General features: G+C 40.5%; 1 protein-coding gene across 3 annotated transcripts in view; it reads right to left on the bottom strand.

Moving 5' to 3' along the window:
• ARIH1 (ariadne RBR E3 ubiquitin protein ligase 1) overlaps positions 1–21490 on the bottom strand; it is a 254134-nt gene that overhangs the window by 34716 nt on the left and 197928 nt on the right. For all 3 annotated transcript variants that reach the window (XM_033919555.1, XM_033919553.1, XM_033919554.1), the window contains exon 9: positions 7719–7790. In XM_033919555.1, the coding sequence (XP_033775446.1) occupies positions 7719–7790 (72 nt within the window). The remainder of the gene's footprint in view (positions 1–7718; positions 7791–21490) is intronic.

The following is a 21490-nucleotide window of genomic DNA, read 5'->3' as shown; positions in this document are numbered from 1 at the left end:
ACTCATCTGTCAGCAGTAGAGTCTCAAAAGCTAAAAGGTGGTTGGATTAAGCAAGTTTTTTATGCCCCATCTGTCAAGAAGAAAGCAGGTGTTGCAATACTGGTAAATAAAAGATGTAATGCAAATTTTAACCTAATCACTGCTGACCCATTGGGAAGGTGGGTGCATGTGGAAATGGTTCTGGGAAATAATTCCATGGCGCTTTTCAATATATACGCACCTAATTCTAATCAATTTGAATATTTTAAATCTTTACAACAAATATTATTACCACTGGCTGCTTCTAATCTAGTTGTGGCTAGGGATTTCAATGCTGTTGTAGATCCTATTATGGATAAAAAACCTAGTAGAGTAATGAAATCATTAGGGCTAGATAATTTGATACAAAACTGTGATCTGAAAGATATATGGCGAATCTTTCATTTTAATGATCAGGAATTTTCATTTTGTTCCAATGTTCATAAGTCTTTTTCAAGGATTGATTATATATTTGTTTCTAGTACATTAGTTCAACAAGTAACACAAGCCTCCATAGATCCAATTATTTTGTCTGATCATGGTGGGGTGTGGATTAAAATAAAGATAATTGATAAGGAGGATAATAGACCAATCTGGAGATCTGATAATACACTGCTGGTGGAACCAAATTTTATTGAGGAAATGCAAGTGAAAATAAATGAATATTTTCAAATTAATAATACGAAAGATATCTCTACAAAAACATTATGGGATGCTTTTAAGGCAACTATGAGAAGCCAAATTATTTCTTTTTCGGCATATCTTAAAAAACAAATTAAAAAACAATTTTATAATTTGGAACAGGAAATAAAGATATTAGAGTCAAAATTAATTGAGAAATGGGAACATTCTGTATTACAAGATCTCATGAAAGCGAAAGGGAAATATAATGAAATTTCCTCTAAGTTGATTAGAAAAGATTTATTCTCTCAACAAGCAGTGTATTATGGAAATTCAAATAAGGCGGGAAGAATGTTAGCAAATTATCTAAAAGCAAAAAAACGGAAAACAAAGATAGTAATGATTAAAGATGAAAGGGGGAATTCTTATTCTCAAACTGGAATGATTTTAAAACAATTTTTAAATTTTTATAAAAACTTATATTCTTCTGAGACTTATTTAGATAAAGAAAAGGATGGTTTGAGATTTTTAAAGTTAATTAAGGGACCGAAAATTCCTGAGCAAGTAAAAGAAAGTTTAGAAAAGCCAATATCATTAAACGAATTGCAAGCAGCACTGAAGTCCCTTAGAGTTGGATCCGCTCCAGGTGGAGATGGTTATTCTGTGGAGTTTTATAAATCATTTCAAATTACCCTGTTGCCATTTTTATTAAATTTGTATTAGACTCAACTTAATAAAGGTTGTATTATGGATACCATGGCTGAATCATTAACTATAGTTTTGCCAAAGCCAAATAAAGATCCCACACTGGTGTCAAATTACAGGCCTATTTCGTTAATTAATGTTGATGGGAAAATTTTAGCTAAGATTTTGGCTATATGTTTGGCTAAAGCTCTCCCTTTCATTATTGGTATGCACCAAACAGGATTCGTTGCTCAAAGACATTCTTCTAACAACACTAGGCTTGCACTACATATGTTGAATTTACCCAAACCTTTAATAGATCCAGTTTTTTCTGTATCACTTGATGCAGAAAAGGCTTTTGATTGTGTTGAATGGACCTTTATGTATCAAGCAATGGAGTGGTTCGGTATTGGCTCAGGTTTTATACAAATGGTTCAAGCATTGTATAGCTCCCCCATTGCTAAATTATATATTATTAATAATTTTTCAGAAGGTTTTAAATTGCAAAGGGGGGTTAGACAAGGTTGTCCCTTATCTCCTTTGCTTTTTGATATTGTTTTGGAACCCTTGTTATTAGCCATTCAGCAAACAGAGGGGATTCAGGGTATTCTTCATAAAGATCGGGAATATAAGATCTCGGCTTATGCGGATGATACATTGCTCTATTTGAGAAATCCTGAGAAAACCATTCCTTGCTTACTTGAATTAATTGAGAATTTTGGAAAATTTTCAGGATATAAAATAAATTGGAATAAATCAGAAATTCTTCCACTCAATGTTCATTGTACAAAAGGATTGTTTGATTCATTTCCCTTTCTTTGGAAGGAGGAGGGAATAAAGTATTTAGGTATTTGGATTAAAAAAACATTGGATGAAACAATGAAAATAAATGAAAAATCATTATTACAGAAGGTTACGGAGATGTGTGAGCAATGGAATCCTTTACATCTTTCATGGTGGGGGAGAGTCCAAACTATTAAAATGATGATTTTACCTGTGATTTGCTATCAGATGGGAATGTTGCCAGTTTATTTTCAAGGGTCCTTTATAAAAAAATTAAATAGTATTCTTTTAATATTTGACTGGGTAAAACTCCTAGAGTGGCTCTGGTATCCTTACAAAGACCAATTTCAGAGGGAGGGGTAAATTTTCCAAATTTTTATAGTTATCATCAAGCCTTTATTTTGCGCCATGGTATGTATTGGGTCCTCCCAGAACTCATGGAAACACTCCCTGATTGGTTATGGGTAGAATGGCAACTCATGTCTCCGTTGCGTTTATGCCAGGTACTCAGTATCAAAATGCCTAGTTACAGTAAAGATAATATCATACTAGTAGACACATGGAAAACGTTGCGATATGTAAGCAATTTAACATCTATTCCAATTCATAAATCTACAAAACAGTCTATATGGGTTAACTCCAAGATCCAAATTGGTGGGGAGAGACTAGTCTGGAAGCATTGGATGATAGCAGGAATACGAATATTGGATGATGTTATTTCTAATGGTACCATGCTTGAATTTTCACAGTTGCAAAACAAATTTGGTCTTAATAAGTCAGAAAATTTTAGATGGATGCAACTGAAGCATGCCATTCAGGCGGGGTTCCCTGATTGGAAAAATCTTAATAAACATACAGTTTGGAATTTCTGTGTTTTCAGACAGACTTCTTGGGTCACCAGGCCGCCCAGTGGTATAAAGTGTTTAGGCGGATTTAATAAAAAGAAATTAAAAAATGGTTTAAGAGATATTTGGAGCATTGAGATTAAGCATGAAATTACTGCATCTCAATGGCCACGAATTTGGTCTTGGAGGATGAAATGTCTCATAGGATGGAGGATGGCTCCTGGTGTCAGCATCTATGAGACAAACTTGGTTCTTTCTGTTACATAGAGCGTTATGGACCCCCGTTAGGTTACAAAAATTAGATAGTTCTTTGTCTAATAGATGTTGGCATTGTAATTTGGAAGCAGGAACTTTAGATCATTTATTGTTTCATTGCCCTTATATTATGAATTTTTAGAAATCAATTTGGGACCAAATTAATAATTTATTAGATAACCCAGAGGCATTATCCTATGATACTGTGATATTTGGTATGGAAATGAGAGCAAAAAGTCAAATTTCTGCAAATAATAATAAATTACTGCTAATAATGACTGGTGTTGCCATTCAGCAAATTACATACAATTGGAAGGATTGGAGGAGATTGAATTACACCTTTTGGTGGAATTCTTTATGTCACATCTATAAAATGGAAAGATTCATTGCATTGCAAAGAGGATATTTTAAGAAGTTTCAGGATGTGTGGAAACTATTGACAAGATATTGTACAGAGTAACTGGATACGTTTCCTTTAAATATATCAGTTTAAAAGGGTAGGGTGGGGATTGTGGTATTGATGTGTATTTATATAATTATTAGTTATGTGGTAGGGAGGGATGGGAGGGGGAGGGGTAAGAAGTTATGTAATTAACCAAAGATAGAATGAAAGTGAAATTTGCATTGATTATCTGATTGAATATGTACTTACACTTTATGTAATTTTGAAAATGAATAAAAATTTGAAAAAAAAAAAGAAAAGAAAATTAGAATGACCAGAACCCTTGGAGGGTCTACTATCAGGCACAGTCTTAGGGCGTTGGTCCATCACAGAATCCAAAAGGTCATCCAGACCTTTGCCAAACAATAACTGTCCCTTAAAAGGCAGTCTAGCCAAAGTAGCCTTGGAAGTGGAATCACCAGCCCATTGTCTGATCCAAAGCATTCTTTGGGCAGAGATGGTGTACGCCGACACCTCTGCCAAAATTCGCAATTAAGGTCATAAAATGCATCAGCCATATAATTTGTCCCAGCAAAAGAAGTTGAAGGGGTGGGGGGGGGGGGAGATCTATCACCTCTCTCTAGTGTGCGCAGATGAGAGACAGGTGCATGCACAAAGACATCGCTGAAGCAGCTTTGATGCCTAAAGCAGCTGCGTCAAAGAGTTTCCTGAGGACCACATGGAGGTCCTGCATATCCTTTAGCACTATACCACCCTCACTGGGGAGAGAGGTGCGCTCAGTCACCTGTGTAAAATAATCCACCCTGGGCTGACCCAAAAGCTGCTGACACACCTCTGCCAGGGGATACAAGCGTGACATAGCTCTAGCAATTTTAAAAGCATCCTCCGGAGAGTCACACTGCTCTGAGACCAGAACGCTTATATCGAGGTGCCAGGGAAAGAGACTGCGAGTGCACACCACAAAGCCAGGAGGAAGAAGTGGATAGAGCTGGCTGAGTGACTAAGTTCAATCCCTGCAAAGACTCAGAAATAAGTCTTGCAGAGGTGCAAACTTGAATAAGCGCAGGACAGTAGGATCATCCTCAGGATCCAAGACTTCAGAGGGATCCAAAGATCCAGCACACAGTCCCTAATCTCCTGCTCCAGAAGTGTTGTACCTGCATACAAGGGATCAGTGAATGAAACATCTGCATCAGGGTCCCACAAATCAGGGTCAGGCAGAGTGAAAGCTGAGGCGAGGAAGTACCAGAGGCACAATGCCACTAAGAGATGCCACGGAGACGGCTTGGAACTGCTCAGGGGGAGAACATTTGTTCTGAAATTCAGACCACAAAAATTTTATAAATTTAGAAAAGGTGTTCGGCTCTTGGGGTATAGATGACAAATTTGCATTTCTTAGGATAGATGAAAAAAAGAAATCCCACAGTGAAAAAAGAGAGACCTGACAGTGGAAAAACATTTGAAAGTGCAGAGCAAAGAAAAAATTATTTGATTACTGCTGAGAAAAGGAGAAATTAGATTTTTACCTGCTAATTTTTTTCTTTTAGTCCCTCCAGACCAGCACAGAATGGGTGGGTTTACGCTCCTCTGCCAGCAGGTGGAGACTGAGACATTGACTTTTCGCTACAGTACAAGTGAGCAATGTAGTCTCATCTACAATCAGTCTGATGAATAGCTAAGCAGAAACTAACTAGGCTGAAGAACAGCATACCAACTCCACACTCACATGGAAAATACAAAGGAAAATGTCTGAATTGGACTGGAACACACTGTTGGATACTGATTAGAACAAGAACCTTCAGCAACGTCCCACAGTTTGCTAGCTACACCAGTGGAACCAAGTGCCGCTGCTCTTAATATACTCCCCAACAATCAAGACAACAAAAACCCGCAGAAGAAAACACAACTCTTCATAAGAAAACACCAAACAAAACGACAGGGCAGGGTTTGTGCTGATCTAGAGGAACTAAAAGAAAGAAAAGCAGCAGGTAAGAACCTCATTTTTCCTTATCGTCCCTCCAGATTGGCACAAAAACAGATGGGACATACCAAAGCAGTACCCCTCATGGGTGGGGCCCCCGAAAGGCTGCCACAAGAACACGCTCACCGAACCGCATCCAACCCACCTAAACGTCCACAGGGTAGTGGCAAACAAAGGAATGGAGAGAAGACCAATGTGCAGCTTTACAGATATCCACTGGAGACAACTGCTCAAATTGGATGTCCATTGGGTCCTTTGCGCTTATGTTCAGCAGACCCAGGAGTTCGTCAGTCGGATTTGTCTTTTTGTTCTTCTCATGGGTTCTCATAAGAGGGACGGTGCTTCCAAGGCTACCATTGCGCGTTGGATCAAGAAGACTATTGTTTCGGCGTATCTTCTTCAAAAGAAACCCATTCCAGATTTTCTCAAAGCTCATTCCACTTGAGGTCAGGCGGCCTACTGAGCAGATGAACCAGATCTGCATACCAAGCGCACCTGGGCCAGTCCAGAGCCATGAGAATCACATGGCCTGCGTGCCGAGCAGTCCAAAGAACTCTGCCCACCAAGGCAGAAAGACGTAAAGCAAGTCATTTATCAGCCAAGCCTAGCATCTAGCTCCTTAGCTTGGAAATCCCTGTGCCAACTGAAGAACTTTGGAGCTTTGGCATTGACACTCGATGCCATGAGGTCCACGATTGGCCCGCCACATGACTGAACAATAAACTCAAACACGTCCTGTCTGAGACACCACTCACCGGGATCGAGCGCATGACTGAGGAAGTACACCTGGACATTGTCCACTCCAGCTATGTGGGAAACCGAGATGTCCAGAGATGAGCCTCTACCCACTCCATGAGAAGAGAGGCCTCCTTCGTCACTAGATGACTCTTGGTTCCCTGCTGATTAATGTAAGCCACCGCCGTGGCATTGTCTGAGAGAACTCAAACTAACTTGCCTTCTGGTAAGGATTAGAATTCCACCAATGCTGGCCAAATGGCTCTGATCTCCAGAACATTGATCAACCAGGATGCCTCCACCAGCGACCAGCTACCCTGAGTCGAGAGATCCTGACATAGAGTCCCCCAACTAAGGAGATTGGCGTCCATGAAAAGTACTGTCCACTGGGGCTGATTAAGACTCACTCTCTGAACCAGATTGCAAGACTGTAGCCATCAGCATAGGCTGCAATGAAATAACCCCCAAAGAGGTACAGGAGGAGTCCAGATCTTGAAACTAGGCCGACCAGTTCCGTAGAAGCGCATACTAAAGAGGATGCATGTGAGCTCGAGCCCATCTGACCGCTTCCAGGGAGGCCATTGACCCCAAGACCTGCAGAACATCCTGCGCCCATGGGCATCAACAATCCATCAAGGAGCGAATCTGTGCCTGCAATTTGCATACCCAGGCCTCCGGAAGTAACTCTCCCCAAGCTAGTGTCAAAGAGTACACCATGATACTTCAAGCGTTGAGATGGAGTCAACCGGCTTTTTGATAGGTTGACCACCCAATCCAGTGACTGCAGAACCTCCACAACCAAGCCATACCCCAGGAGCTTTCCTGGAACGACACTGCTTGAATCAACTAGTGGTCCAGATAGGGGTGCACTAGAATGCCCTCCTTGCACAAGTTTCGATTATAGGCACTTGGATGACCTGTCTTTTTGATCATCCAAGTGCCGATTTAGGCAGGTTTTTAGACTTGTTTTCATTTCGATTATGAGTACCATAGATTTTAATGCACACACTTATGAACTTTATGCACAAATATTCACACCTGCTTATGAGCAGGTGCAAATGTCCATGCCTACATTCCAGGTACAATGTCTACCACTTATGCTACTAATTTATAAAGAGACAGAGAGATGCCTATGTATGTGTCTTTATAAAATAGTGCTTAAATAAGCACCTGTTTGCCCTCTTAAACCAAGCATCTTGTTATATTAAGATCTTCAAAATGGAAAATAATCTATACAACAGATAAAACTATCTTTATTGCTGCTCTTACATGTATGAACAAATCTCCAGGTTTCAGGGTCAAACTCAAAAATATTTAACCTATTTCTAGTTTTATGTAAAACCAGAGGATCTGAGTAGCTTACTAAACATTAGGAAAGCATCAAGACACTAACCTTAGTGTTGGCTGCAATCCAGTTGGATGTTTCACTGTCATCATCACATTTCTTTATCCACTTCTTTAACCACTGATAAGAAAGGGGGAAAAAACAATTAGATAAATGTTCAGGAAGCTGAAATCAACAGGGGGGAAATATCATCAATTAAAATGCATATACTGTATAGTTTTAGGTCTGATTTTGATAAAAATGTTATTTCATTAGACAGAATACAGAAAAAGTAAACCAGTGACAAAGGCAATCATCTCAGTAACCGCTTGGGAAATAAGCATCTTGGAAAGTGTCACCCTTTCCAGAACTGCCATAGAGCTTGACAATGCCAAAGCTACATCTAGGCTCCTCAATTACCAGAGACATAATAGCTAAAATGACTCAATTGCAACATCAGCATGACATCAAAATGAATCCACTGCTCCCTGCCAATTGTGGCAGTGCCTCAGATTTATACAGACTTAGTTTCAGGCCAGAAGAGGATCCAAAGAGAAAATTCTCCCATCAAATGGCTTGATAATCTGCCTTGACCAGTTGGGTCTGGGGTGGGCAACCACAGTCTTTGAGGACCAAAAAACCCTTTTGGGGTTTCACAATTTCCACAATGAATATGCATGAGATTGATTTACATGCACTGCTTCCATTATATGCAATTAAATCTCATGCATATTCATTGTCGAAAAATCTTGAAAACCTGACTGGGTTGTGGCCTTCGGGACCATGGTTACTCAATTCTTTAAACTTAAATGGAACCTCTTCCACTTAAAAGCATCATTTCTTTAGCCAAAACTTTTCTTGCTGAAATTAAAATCTGTTGAATTCCAAGGCAAGCTGAGAGTTGCTAACTCTTGCTGTTGTTAATATCCACACAGTCAGAGTCAAATACTATAGAGAAGGATAAAGCAGGATTATATGGATTTCAATAATCTATTCTTGAAAGTTTTCTAACTTTATGAAATCTCCACTTGGAACGCTTCAGGAAAAATGGAACTACAGCTGCCTTTGGCTAAGAGCTGTTACGTAGAATCAAAGCTGCTTTATTGAGTTTTACTCAAGTGTTATTAGATTTATGAAAGGATAACATGGAGATTTCATGTGTGTTTATGTGCTAAAGCTAGCAAACAGAAACAATGTTAAAAAAAAGGTATCCCCCCTTGCATTGTGATTAACAACACATTTTTTGAAATCTTTTCAAAGGCAGAGCTTTAAAGCAGACCAACAAGGCAACCACAATACTTTATTCATGTTGTTCTATTTTTGTTAGCGTTTTGACACAAAAACAGGAAGTTTGTTAATGAGGCTGGATGTAAATAGATTCACTTTATGTTACACATCTTTTGAAGAGGTACATTAATACTGTATAGTTCATGGACCATTTGTGATGCCACAAAAACTGGGCCCATCTGCCACGTAATTCTGGTCTCCAGTATATATACTGCTACTACTCACTCTCGGATATGAGATTCCAATGTAGGATATTTGAATTGATTGTCTGAACTAAAGTTCGCTCTTTGGAAAGAAATTAAGGGTCTTGTATGTTGTCCTCAGTTCCAACTGATATATGTGGAGTTGCTTCTCTTTTATGGACCAGACATTTTAAATATGTTCTCCTTAACTTATGTTGGAAGCATCTATACAGTAAACAAAAGAGGGTGTATAGATTGACTGCACTGTGATTTTAATTCCCACTATACTTTTCTCATATGGAGATAAGCAAATGGAAAATGCACCACTGAACCATAAGACCAAGCATTTTCCTATAAGCTTGCAGTTACAATGAAAGCTGAGGCAACTCTCAGAATAGATCCTAGTAGGGCCTTCATTTTACTATATGGTAATAAAGATTTCACTACTACTGTTTTCAGAAAAACTCCTATGAAATGTTAGTTTTCTAGACAAAGAAAGGCTGGATTTCTAGTAATTTATCAGGTGAAAAAAGCTCTATAGAAGGTGAATGGCATATATAGCATCCAATTTTGTGTGTGCAGCACCTAGCCAGTTTTCTATACACAAGAAAATCTGTATTCCCTGTTTATGGCTTTTATGCTACTACCCTCTGTCCTGCTGCCAGGACTCACAGACAGCTCTGATACATGTGCTGCAATGCATTTCAATGGCAGCCAGTAATACAAAGTGCAAGCATAGGGAGATCAGTACCTTAGGAGCTGATTAAACTGGATTTTTCAGATCTTCTGACCGCTTCATCTTCCCTGTCGCCACAGATCACAACCACAAGGACCCCTCATGAGAATTAAGGAAGACACAAAGTCTGGTTCTGATCCTGGCGTACCTCAATGGAACTGCAGCAGCCTGCACTCTACCCCTTTGCGGACGAACCAGGGAAGAGATGGCTCCTGATCCAGGAGACCTGATCCAATCTGCAGGCTGTCTCGAGGGCTTACTGCAGTTCAAGCTTACAGAGCACCCTCCAGAAGCAGACAATCTTTAAAGAAAAGTCTGCTATCTCCCATCGAAGGAACACTCTTAGAGTGAATCTGCAGCACTTGGGCAATACCCGTGGAATAGAAAATAAGACTAGTAATTTAGAAATAAAATCACGAGCAGAAGAAACTATAAGTTCTCAGCATAGGCTGCAGAAACAAACTGAACTTCACGGGGAGTGTCCGCACAGGTGACCGCAGAGGGGGTTGGTTTTATTTATAAGTTCTGTAGCCAAGGCTGGAATAGATGCATAACCTGAGAGTTCAGCCTCCAAAGGGATTATACAAGAATATACTGTTAGTGGGTACCTGCCACTGTGAAACAAATGCATGTGCAGAAGTGTTGGTGATGGAAAGGATAGTGAATTCATGGAACAGTCTCCTGGTGGAGGTGATGGACATGAAAACTATCTGAATTCAAGAAAGCTTGGGACAAGTATATAGGATCTCTAACGGAAAGGAAAATACATAGCAGATGGGCAGATTGGATAGGCTATATGGTCTTTATCTGCTTTTGTGTAGTTCTGATTCATTTCCAGTTGAATGATGAATATTTCCTTTGATAAGTTCTGAAGAAATTTAAGACACAAAATATTCCCAGATGGAGATATATTTCTTAATGGTGATGTAAAGGGTCAAATTTTTATTGGAGAAATAAGAAATCTGCTGACTCCTCCAAATTGTAACACACTTCTGGAAATTGCCTAGCAACATAAACCAGAGTATCATTTTCCTGCAGCATAGGCTTCTTCTGATGCATGAAGTTCTCATGATCTTTGATTTGAATTGGCGTGGAGTGAAGAGACTTCTATAAGGAATCTTTAGTCAGCACTGGACTTCGGCAGAAGGCCAAGAATCCTTGAAAACACTAACCATATAAAATTTCAAAGATGCTTGACCTCTTACATGTTCCTGAAGCAGACAACGAAATGAGGCTCTCATCGGTCTTATTAGCAGCCAGTTGCCATATAAGGTTTTGAAACTACTGGAGGCTGAAAATAAGCACTGTGTATTTCCAAATTACAATTGGAGTCTTTATCAGTCATGTTTTAAATGGGCACAACATAAATTTGATTTATCATAGATGGAAATTGAGCTATTAAGACACATTTGAGATTTTTGAATCAACACGTTTTGGTGAAATATTAATACAAGAGAACATTTGTGATGTAACCGATAAAGTAGCGATTCAGGGATTCTCCCTGCATGCAGCTATTTTGAGCAGTATAAACTGCTGAAGTCACTGAAGTTCTCTCATATCACTAAATATTTTCATTGTTCACCATTTTATCCAGTGCTTATTCATTTTTGAAGTAAGATAGGAGTTTTCTGTTGTATTCAACTAATATGAAAACAGCATTTCAAAATGAGGTCTGAGATTGTGCAGGCTATTTCAATATTGTACTCACTCATTGATTCCAATCATCAAAAACTAAAGTTTTTCCTTAGCAATATTGCTTGTGAAATTGTTAAAAAGAAGGGTTAACGGTGCCATAAACAGCTACAAACACCGATAGCAGATCAAGCTGTAGTTGAGGTACAGCCAATTGCTGAACCACCACCATCCAAAACTGTGGAGCTAGTGAAGGGACGGTACCAACATGATGGAGATGGTATGAGAAAGGCATACAATTCACTGGGGATGGGTGGGAATGGGGACCAAATTATGTCTCCACGCAAATCTCTAATTTCTTGATGTTGCTTTTAAGTTTATTTCCTTGCAGCTTTATTTATTTTTAAAAATTTCTACCTAATAACCACCACATTATTTTTCTATACCACCAACATCCAAAGAGTTCTAGGCGGTCCACAAAATAAGAGAACTGAACAATTCAGTGATGAAATACAGAATATATGAGAAGGAACAGTACAATATACAGTTTTTATACTATTATAGTGTGAATACTATGATATAGTCACTAATAAAGCAACAAATTTCTTGAACAGATAGGTCTTTACTAATTTCCTGAAAGTGCAATAGGATGCAGTTTGTTGAATCATATCATCTAACCAAGCTTGGGCTTTACCTGCTTGATAGACCATGGTTCTATCAAAAACTTTTTGTAACAACAATTTTTGGGATTGGGGAAAAGTAAATAAACCAGAACGATGGGTAGACTTAATCGGACTATACAATTCGAAGTGAGAAAAAAGATAGAATGGAGATAATCCAGATAACAAATTATAGCAAATGCAAGTGAATTTGAAAAGTATTCTAGCTTCTATTGGTAACCAGTGCAGTTGTTAGTAATAAGGGCTGACATATTCCTGGTTTTTCAACCCCTATTGTTTTTTTTTTTTTAATATCTTGGCACTTTTTATGCTAAGGTTTTTAATTTCAATCATGGTGTTTTTAACTACAAGGCTTTTCATCATTAAATTAGTTTGTTTTTTATGAATTTGTGAATACATGTCTCAAAATAAGGTTTTGTTCCTGTGGCCCCTCTTTTGTTTTTGTTATAACCTTTATATACCTTTAATAACTACATGACTATTTTAGTTTTTAGCATTTGATCCACGAGTTTTTGAATCAGGACCCTCAGGGTATATATCCATTCATTTCTCACGATCCTAGTTAGTCACTAGGCTCCTTTCTCTTGTTCTTTTTGGTCTTTCTTAAGCACATTCTATTTATCATGACATCTGTCATGCACCCCACAATGACAGATGAAGAATTTTTGTCACTTAATTACACCTTTTAAAAAATGTGACATCTGTTGCACCTATTCGGCTGCATTCACATATTGACACTTTTTCTATTACATGCACACTATAGGATGTACCATACAGATTTCTGACACCAGTCACTATTCACAAGTCAACGGAAATCCACACAATTACTGCACTATTTATTGCACATCAATTATTTCATCACTATAGCAGTTATTCCATTTATCTTATTATCATCCATAGGACCCCTGAGGAAGAGTTTTGTTGAAACACGTAACGTGTTGGGTCCATAGTCCCAATGATTTGGGTCCTAGATACTTCTTCATGTGGATTATTGGATTGTACTTTCAATAAAGCCTGCATTCTTTAACATCATCTTCTCCACAGTGTTTTTACTTGCAATTATTAAACATTTGTATCTTTTTTTAATTTCTTATATATCATCTGCAATTTCACCATCTCTCCTCTCCACTAAGGTGTGTTTATTCAGATCTTCAAGTCTCTTTCATAGGTTTTCTGGCACAGTCCCTATATCATTTCAGTCGCATTCTCCAAAACAATTCAAGTCAATACACTCAAGTAAGATCCAGCCTCCAAAACTGAATACAGTGCTCCAAGTGCAGCCTCACCAATGACTTGTATAGGGGCATTATCACCTCCTTCCTTCTATTGGTTATGTCTCTCTTTATGCAGCCTAGCATAGTCCTGCCTTTGTCGCCATCTTATCACATTCTTTTACCACCCTGAGATCTTACACGTTAAGAATAAAGCAGTGGTGTTATAAGCAAAATCACATTTATCTATAGGCTAGAGTTTCCCAACATGTGGTACACGTACCCCAACGGATAAGTGAACCACTGGTGGGGGGTCCGAAGGTTCACATGGGTCTACCACCCTTCTTTCTCCTCAACCCATTTGTGGAGCCACTGTTGCTGCCACCGCTGCTCCTGCAATTATTTTACCTCCTGTGTTGAGCTCCCACGGCCGCTGCATCTTCCATACTTCTCTCTATTACTTCAATGAGTTAGTGACAGTGATTCCTACAGTTGCCTGCCGCTAATCCAGAAGCCTCTCCTATGCCACATCCCATCCTCTATCAGAACTTCCTATTTCTGCCCAGGCAGGATGTAGCATAGGAGAGAATTCTGGGTTAGTGGCAGGCAGCTATAGGAATCACCACTGATCTGTTGAAGCAAGAGAGAGTATGTTAGTTGTGAGTGGGGTTGGGGGGGAAGGAAGGAAATATGTAGAAGGAAGGATGAGAGGGAGAAATAGACATGGGGTGGAGGAAAGGGAGAAATGTTGGTCATGGCAGAGAAAGGGAGAGGATGCTGGACTTAGGGAACAAGGGAGGGAAATATGTTGGACATTGGGGGTATATGAGAGGGAGGAAAAGATACACAGCAGATGGAAAGGGAAGAACAAGGGATATGATGGATCCCGGAGCAGAAGGGATTAATGGATAGATTCCAACAATGGGAGTGAGGGATGAGAGAAAGGACAGGGAGATGTCAGGGGCAAAGGAAGGAAGAGGGAGCAGATGCTGGGTTACAAGGGTGGAGAGAGGAAGATGCAGGGAATGATGGAACCTTAATGGAGAGGCCAGGAGAGGAAGAAGAGGGGTGGCAAGGAAATTAATGAAAAAGACAGTGATTACAGAGGGTAGAAAGGTGGTAATTGGGAGTAAATTAAAGATGAAAGGGAATGAAAGGTTGAGGAAGGAATGGGATGGGGAATGGGAGAACTAATGGGTGAAAGGATATAGAAATATGTTAGGTAGCTGAAAAGTAGAGGAAAAGGGTGAGAGACAGAAAAGAAATAAAAAGGAATGATATATATGACAGAGGCAGAGGGAATAGCAAGGAGAGAGAAAAGACAAATGGACAGCAGCCACTTGAAGAATTTGATGAAGGGACAAAGGAAGAGAGGAACCAACATGATGGAAAAATAAAATGTCCAGACAACAAAGGTAGGTAAAAAGCATTTTATTTTGAATATTTTAAATGGAATGAATTCCAGAGGATGTTGTAACAGTGGTTAGCATAGCTTGGTTTAAAAAAGGGTTGGACAAGTCTACAGTCTACTACTCAAACAAAAAGTTGAAAAAGTATTCTATTCTGAATTTAATTGGAATATACCAGTCATTGGAAATTCATATCTCTGATATATTGCATTTTTGGCTTGTTTTTCTAGTATTGCTGGATATGCTATTTCCTTGAGTTTTTGCCTTCATCTCTCTATCACTGATCTGTGGCCCCTTGTTTCATGTTTTGTTGAGGGTCTGTCTATGTTTTGTGTCTGACCAGGGTGTGGTATTCTGTTAGTATGTAGTTTCTGTGTAGAAATCTTGTATCAATCCAATTGTTCTGTTTTCTCACTAGGTGCTATATTAGTATTTTAGGACATGATGTAATATTTACAGTGCATGGTTGTTGCTGTTTGAGTTCTGGAAGTTAGTGCTGTTATGATAAGGTAAGGTCCCAGGTTTGTGTATTGGCCTTGCTGAGGCGATATCAAAACTTTTTAATACAGTTTAATATAGTTTTTATTTTGTCATAACATCAGACAGGCCTTTAGACATTTTGCAGTAACTGATATGTGTTGAGAAGCAAAAAGAGCCTGTTGATCTTATAACTCCCAATCTCAGAGACAACAAAATAAAAAGTGATTAGGTTCTTACCTTGATAATATCTTTTCCAGTAGATAGGAATTGCATGCTGAACCTTAGAGTACTGTATCCATTCGTGTGAACATACTGCAAAAAGATCTCAATCATAGCTTTTGAAACCACCTCCTACTCCCAGGAGTCTGCTGTCCCCTTCAATTCATTGCAAAATATGCAAGAGTTCTAGAGTAAAAGACAGTAGGAGGGACACGGGGAACTTCCTGAAACCAAGGTTCTGTTCTGTTCATTTAACGTTATAACAAGTCAACAAAACTAATAAAAGCAACAGCTTGCATATTGGTGGAGCTCAATTATCTCTTTAGATTCTATTTACAAACTGATTCTGAACCCATACTCAGACTAGCAGGGAAATAGCTATGGAGAGAACCATGAAGTATAAGGCAGAAATAGGTGCATCAGGCAGAAACAGGTGCATCAGAAAGTAGTTTACATTCAGGTACTCAAACATTTTTCCCTATCTGTCCTGGTGGGTTCACACTCTTATCTAATGTACCTGGGGCAATAGGGGATTAAGTGACTTGCCCAGGGTCACAAGGAACAGTGTGGGATTTGAACCCACAACTTCAGGATGCTGAAGCTGTAGCTCTTAACACTGCACTACACACTCCCCCACGGGAGAGGAGGGGTTTAGCATATCTTTCCTTTCTACTGGAAAAGATTATCAAGGTAAGAATCTAATCTCTTTTACCAGTGCAACAGCAATGGTATGCTGAACCTTAGGGACATACCTAAGCAGACCTCAAAGTCCCTGGTGGGAGAGATAAGCCTGCATTTAGCACTGAGAATCCAAAAGCGGTATCCTCTTGAACTGCCACATCCACCCTATAGAATTTAGTGAAAGTGTATAGGGAACACCATATCGCAGAACTACATATCTCTTCCTGAGGTTATCGCCCTCGATTCCACCCAAGAGGAGGCTACTACTCTGGTCAAACATGCTTTCAATTACACCAGCGGTTGTTTGCCACAGACAATGTAGGTGGAGGAGATCACTGTCCAAAATCCACCAGAAACTGGAAGCCTTGGAGGCTGGTCTGCCTTGGGTTTGTTCTTTGGTTAGGACAAAGAGATGGTCCAAAAGATGAAACTTATTTGTCAATTCAGGTAATGCAAGAGAACTCTGTGGACGTCCATCATCTTTAAAAGCCTTGCCTTTCTTCTTAGAACCTATGGGTTGAAAGGCTGGTAGCCTGACTTCCTGGTTGATGTGAAATGCTAAAAACAACCTTTGGCAAAAAGGAAGATATTGTACACAAGTCACTCCTGTTTCCGTGATCCTCAGAAACAGTTCCCTGCACGACAAAGCTTACAATTCTAAGACTCTTCTGGCTGAGGTAATTGCAACTAGGAACACTGCTTTAATCGCAAGATCCATGAGAGAAGCTTCCTCCAAAGGCTCATATGGGGACCTCTGAAGACCATCTAACATGATATTGAGATTCCAGGAGGGAAGGGTTCTTGGATCAGCGGCCTGAGCCTCTGGGCTCTTTTGAAGAATATAATGATGTCTGGGTGAGCAGCCAGGAAGACTCCCTTCACTTGGCCTCTAGTACAAGGCAGGCCTGCCACCTTCACCTTAAGGGACGCCACTGCTAATTCCTTGCCCAGGCTGTTTTGAAGAAAGGCCAGTACTGAGGATACTGGGGTTTTGTTGGGCTCTAGATTCTCTTTATTGAACCATCGCTGAAAAGTATCCTACGCCTTGACATATGCAAAAAAGTGGATGGTTTCTTGACCTTCAGTAGGGTGATAATGACAACTGAATATCCTTTCTTTGCTAGTGCCACGTATTCAAGAGCCATACTGAAAGACTGAAGTGACTCGGATCTTCTAGAGTAGGGGTGTCAAACTCAATCACATAAGGGGCTGAAATCTAAAATACAGGCTGTCATGGGCCAAATTTTTAATTAAGATACTTAGGGATCCTTTTATTAAGGTACGCTAACCGATTTAGCACATGCTAAATGTGCACCTTAATAAAAAGGACCCCTTAGTCTTAGTAGAAGTATAGGATTAAAACCTCTCCAACCCCACGTTGGTTCTGTGAAGTAACCAAAAAATAAAAAAGACTTCCTCTCTCTTTTAGGACCTAATTCACACCTGCTAAAACCAGCTCTGGCAGGATACACATTTCATAATCTGACATATTGTAATCACAAAGCAGAAAATAAAATTATTTTTTCTACCTTTTGTTGTCTGGTCATTATTCAAATCATTTTGTGGTCCCAGGCTCTGGTTGTCTTCTGATAACTCACTTGCCAGGGTCTCCTTTCTTCTTCCCTTCTGTTTCCCTTCCTTTCCTCCATTACAGCAGCTGAAGACAGGCACCTCCCCCCAGCGGTCTGAGACAGGAGGGAGCTATGTCTGCTGTATGTAAACCTTTGGTTGTATAACTTCAAAAAGGCAGTATACAGATCCCAATCCATTTCCCTTTCTTAGTTGGAAAATCTGGCTTATGCAGGTAGGGATGACATAAGGGATATTTGGTTTTGTTTTAAATTTAATTTTACTAATGCTGTTATGAGGTGTAAACAAACACAGCAACTGGCCTGGGCACTATGATGTCCTTTCGACTTAAGTCTGAGAGCAGTTAAGCTCAAAAAAGAAGAGAATGTTAAAAGCAACTATATAACCCTAGAATAGTCTTTTCAAAAACTACCCCATTTTTAGTATCCATTATTGATGGGTTTACCCCACTATATACTTTGAAATACGATTTTGCATTTCTTAGGGAAATGCAAACTACATAAAGATCAACTGAATTGGAATAAAGAGATAGGCGGTAACCCTCCCCTCTGACCGCCAATGTTAAAAGGAGCTGCGTCAAAATCTGAGTCCTGCCGCTGCAGCACGTTCCCTCTGCCACGGTCCTGTCCCTCCTCTGACATATGGGACTGTGGCAAAGGAAACATGTAGACTCCCTGGTGGCATAGGTGACTAATGCACATCTTTACCCAGCCAGTGATGGAGGAGTTGTGCTGAAGGATACATAGGACTACAGAGTGGATATGGTCCTCAGGAGGCAGTTTGAGGCTTTGGCCCTTGGAGTTAAGGCAACATCAGCTGCTTCTTTCATAGCACAAGCCTGCAATTCACAGTTGCAAATCCTGGACATGATAGCAGCTGAACCATTACCTCAACTTGTGCTGGCAGAGGAGGACTATGTGGCTGACCCACTTTATGATGCAATGAGAGTCTTTGCATATTCTTTCTCCACCCAACAAATGCTGTGGATCAGGCAATGGGCAGGCGATTCAACCTCCAAGGCTACACTTAGCAGGCTCCCCTTCAGTGGACAGATACTTTTTGACAAAGGCCTGAATGATCTTATGGCCAGTGTGCCAGATTATCATCTCAAGTCCTTACTGGACAGCAGATCTCATAAGAACATAAGACAGAAATAAAGGGGGGGGGGCAGGGAGACAAAGAAAGAATGGAAACAGAAAGAAAGGGGGAACAGGGAGACAGAAAGAAAGGGTGCATGGAGAGAGAGAGAGAGAGAGAGAGAAAGAAAGAAAGAAAGAAAGAAAGAAAGAAAGAAAGGGAGGCAGGGAGACAAAGAAAGAAGGGGACAGGGAGAAAGAAAGAAAAAGTTGGGGGAGAGAATGAGGTTTGGAGGAGAGGAAGCATACAGGAGGCTGAAAGAAGGGAAGAAATATTGAAACTGCAACCAGACTCATGAAATCACCAGACAACAAAGGTAGGAAAAATGATTTTATTTTCAATTTAGTGATCAAAATGTGTCCGTTTTGAAAATTTATATCTGCTGTCTACATTTTGCACTATGGCTCCCTTTTACTAAACAGCTTTTGAAGACCCCCTCACCCCAATTTTTCTCAAAGGCTGTCACAGCCTTACTCACAGACCATGTGCTGAGAAAATGGTACTGCTGCTGCCTGCTTCAGCTCCTCTCAGGTGTAGCTGTTCTAGAAGAGGCCCTCTGCTTGCAATCACTCAGCCACTTTGCTGGGATCTTCAGGCTGCTGGTTGGACCTCTATGTACCTCAACACTCCCAGACCTCTCATGAAAAAGGGGGAGGGGAGCGAGACAAAATGCAGCCAGCACCATGAGCACACCAAATGACCGTTATTAGTGCCTAAACAGCCTGCACTCCAGCTCCTGACCAAACCAATGGGGTGAGCAAACACCAGGGGAATGGACCTGAGTTCCACTAATCTTCAGCAGGCTTGCTGAAACAGGTCCCAGAAGGATATACCTGCTAGCTACAGATTTAAAGTCTGCACCTCTCCATGAAGGCAGAGTAGACCCTTATCAAAAGGGATCTCTGATTTCATGAAAAAGACTGCAACTAGAGCAAAAAATTGCAAAACTATTGCAAAATAAAAAAGAAATAAACCAAGCAGAAAGACGACACCTTTCATACTCGTCTGTAGAAAGAGAAACTGAAGGGGCAACAGACTCCTAGGAGAAGGAGGTGGTTTCAAAAGCTGTGATTGACATCTTTCTGTAGTATGCTCACGAGAATGTATAGACTACTCTAAGGTTCAACATAATATTCCTACTGTACTGGAAACAAGCTGAGAGAGAAGGGTAGAGGGTGCAGCATGGGGTGTATGTGTCTGAGAAAGAGGGGCAGAAGGATACAGCATGGAAATAATTAGAACCTTTAGTGCTATTGTACGGAAGATGTCAAAGTTTCTTTTGAGAGATGGGAAGACATATTTGAGGGGAACAGGATTTAAAAATTACAATAGGAGATCTATATGACAATTTGCAGACCAATTATTACATTCATATAACACATGAATGGATGTTACAATTCTAATATAAATTGGTTGAAACTAATCCAGCAATATGACACTTACTTCCATTTCCTATCTACACTAAATTGGAATAATCTACCTCCCCACATCAGATCCCTTCAGGGCCTTCTAAACTTTAGGAAAGCTAAAAAAACCCTACCTCTTTGCCTAACAATTCTGTTAAGATTGTACATCATGGAAACTGTGTATCAGTCATGTCTGTCATGTTTTCCAAACCCAGTTCCACTCCTATGGATTATTTGTGTTAGATTGTACTAACAGATTCCATACACTGTGCACCCTGACTAACGTAATGACACTGTGTACTGCTGAATGGTACCCTATGTACTATTACTGTAACCCTCTGTAATGTAATGCTGTAACACTGAATGTTAACTTGTAACCTTATGTACTATTACTGTAACCCTATGTAATGTAATATTGCCCAATGTTCCCTCTAAGCTGAGCGCATGAGCGATCGCTCACTATTTTCAGTGGTGTTGCGCATACTTTTACTCGTGTCGCTCAATCGAGCACGGGCGGAGGTGAGAGGAAGCGGCGGCGGCGGTCTGCCCTGCTCGCACAGGACCGGCGAGATCAACATTAAAAATTTCCTTTAGGACCGGCAAGATCAACGAGCTGTAGTTCGCGCAGTCCGACAGTGTGCTCTCTCCCCTCCCAGCGGCTCTCCTTACTTACAAGCGCAGCGATTCAGGAAGGAAGCCTTGGGGCTTTTGCTGAGTCGCGGCCGTCTCTGATGATGCAACTTCCGCTTTCCTCAGAGGCGGTGTGACCCAACAAAGGACTCAAGGCTGTCTTCCTGAATCACTGGGCTGACAAGTAAGGAGAGTTGCTGGGAGGAGAGAAAGCCACTGTTAGAGGCTGGGAAGCTGCTGGGCATGGTGAGAAAAAAAAGGGACAGCTGCTACTAGGCCTGGAGAGGGATAAGGAGAGATGCTGCTGGGAGGGGAGGAGGGAAAGGAGTCTGGGAAGCTGCTGGGCAAGGGGATAAAGGGACAGCTGCTACTGGACCTGGAGAGGGATAAGGAGAGATGCTGCTGGGAGGGAAGGAGGGAAAGGAGTCTGGGAAGCTACTGGGCAAGGGGAAAAAGGGACAGCTGCTACTGGACCTGGAGAGGGATAAGGAGAGATGCTGCTGGGAGGGGAGGAGGGAAAGGAGTCTGGGAAGCTGCTGGGCAAGGGGAAAAAGGGACAGC

Source organism: Geotrypetes seraphini, chromosome 14 (assembly GCF_902459505.1).
Source record: "Geotrypetes seraphini chromosome 14, aGeoSer1.1, whole genome shotgun sequence".
NCBI classification, from domain to species: Eukaryota; Metazoa; Chordata; class Amphibia; order Gymnophiona; family Dermophiidae; genus Geotrypetes; species Geotrypetes seraphini.
Note: the sequence above shows the minus strand (reverse complement) of the source record. Positions and strands in the feature narration are given on the sequence as shown.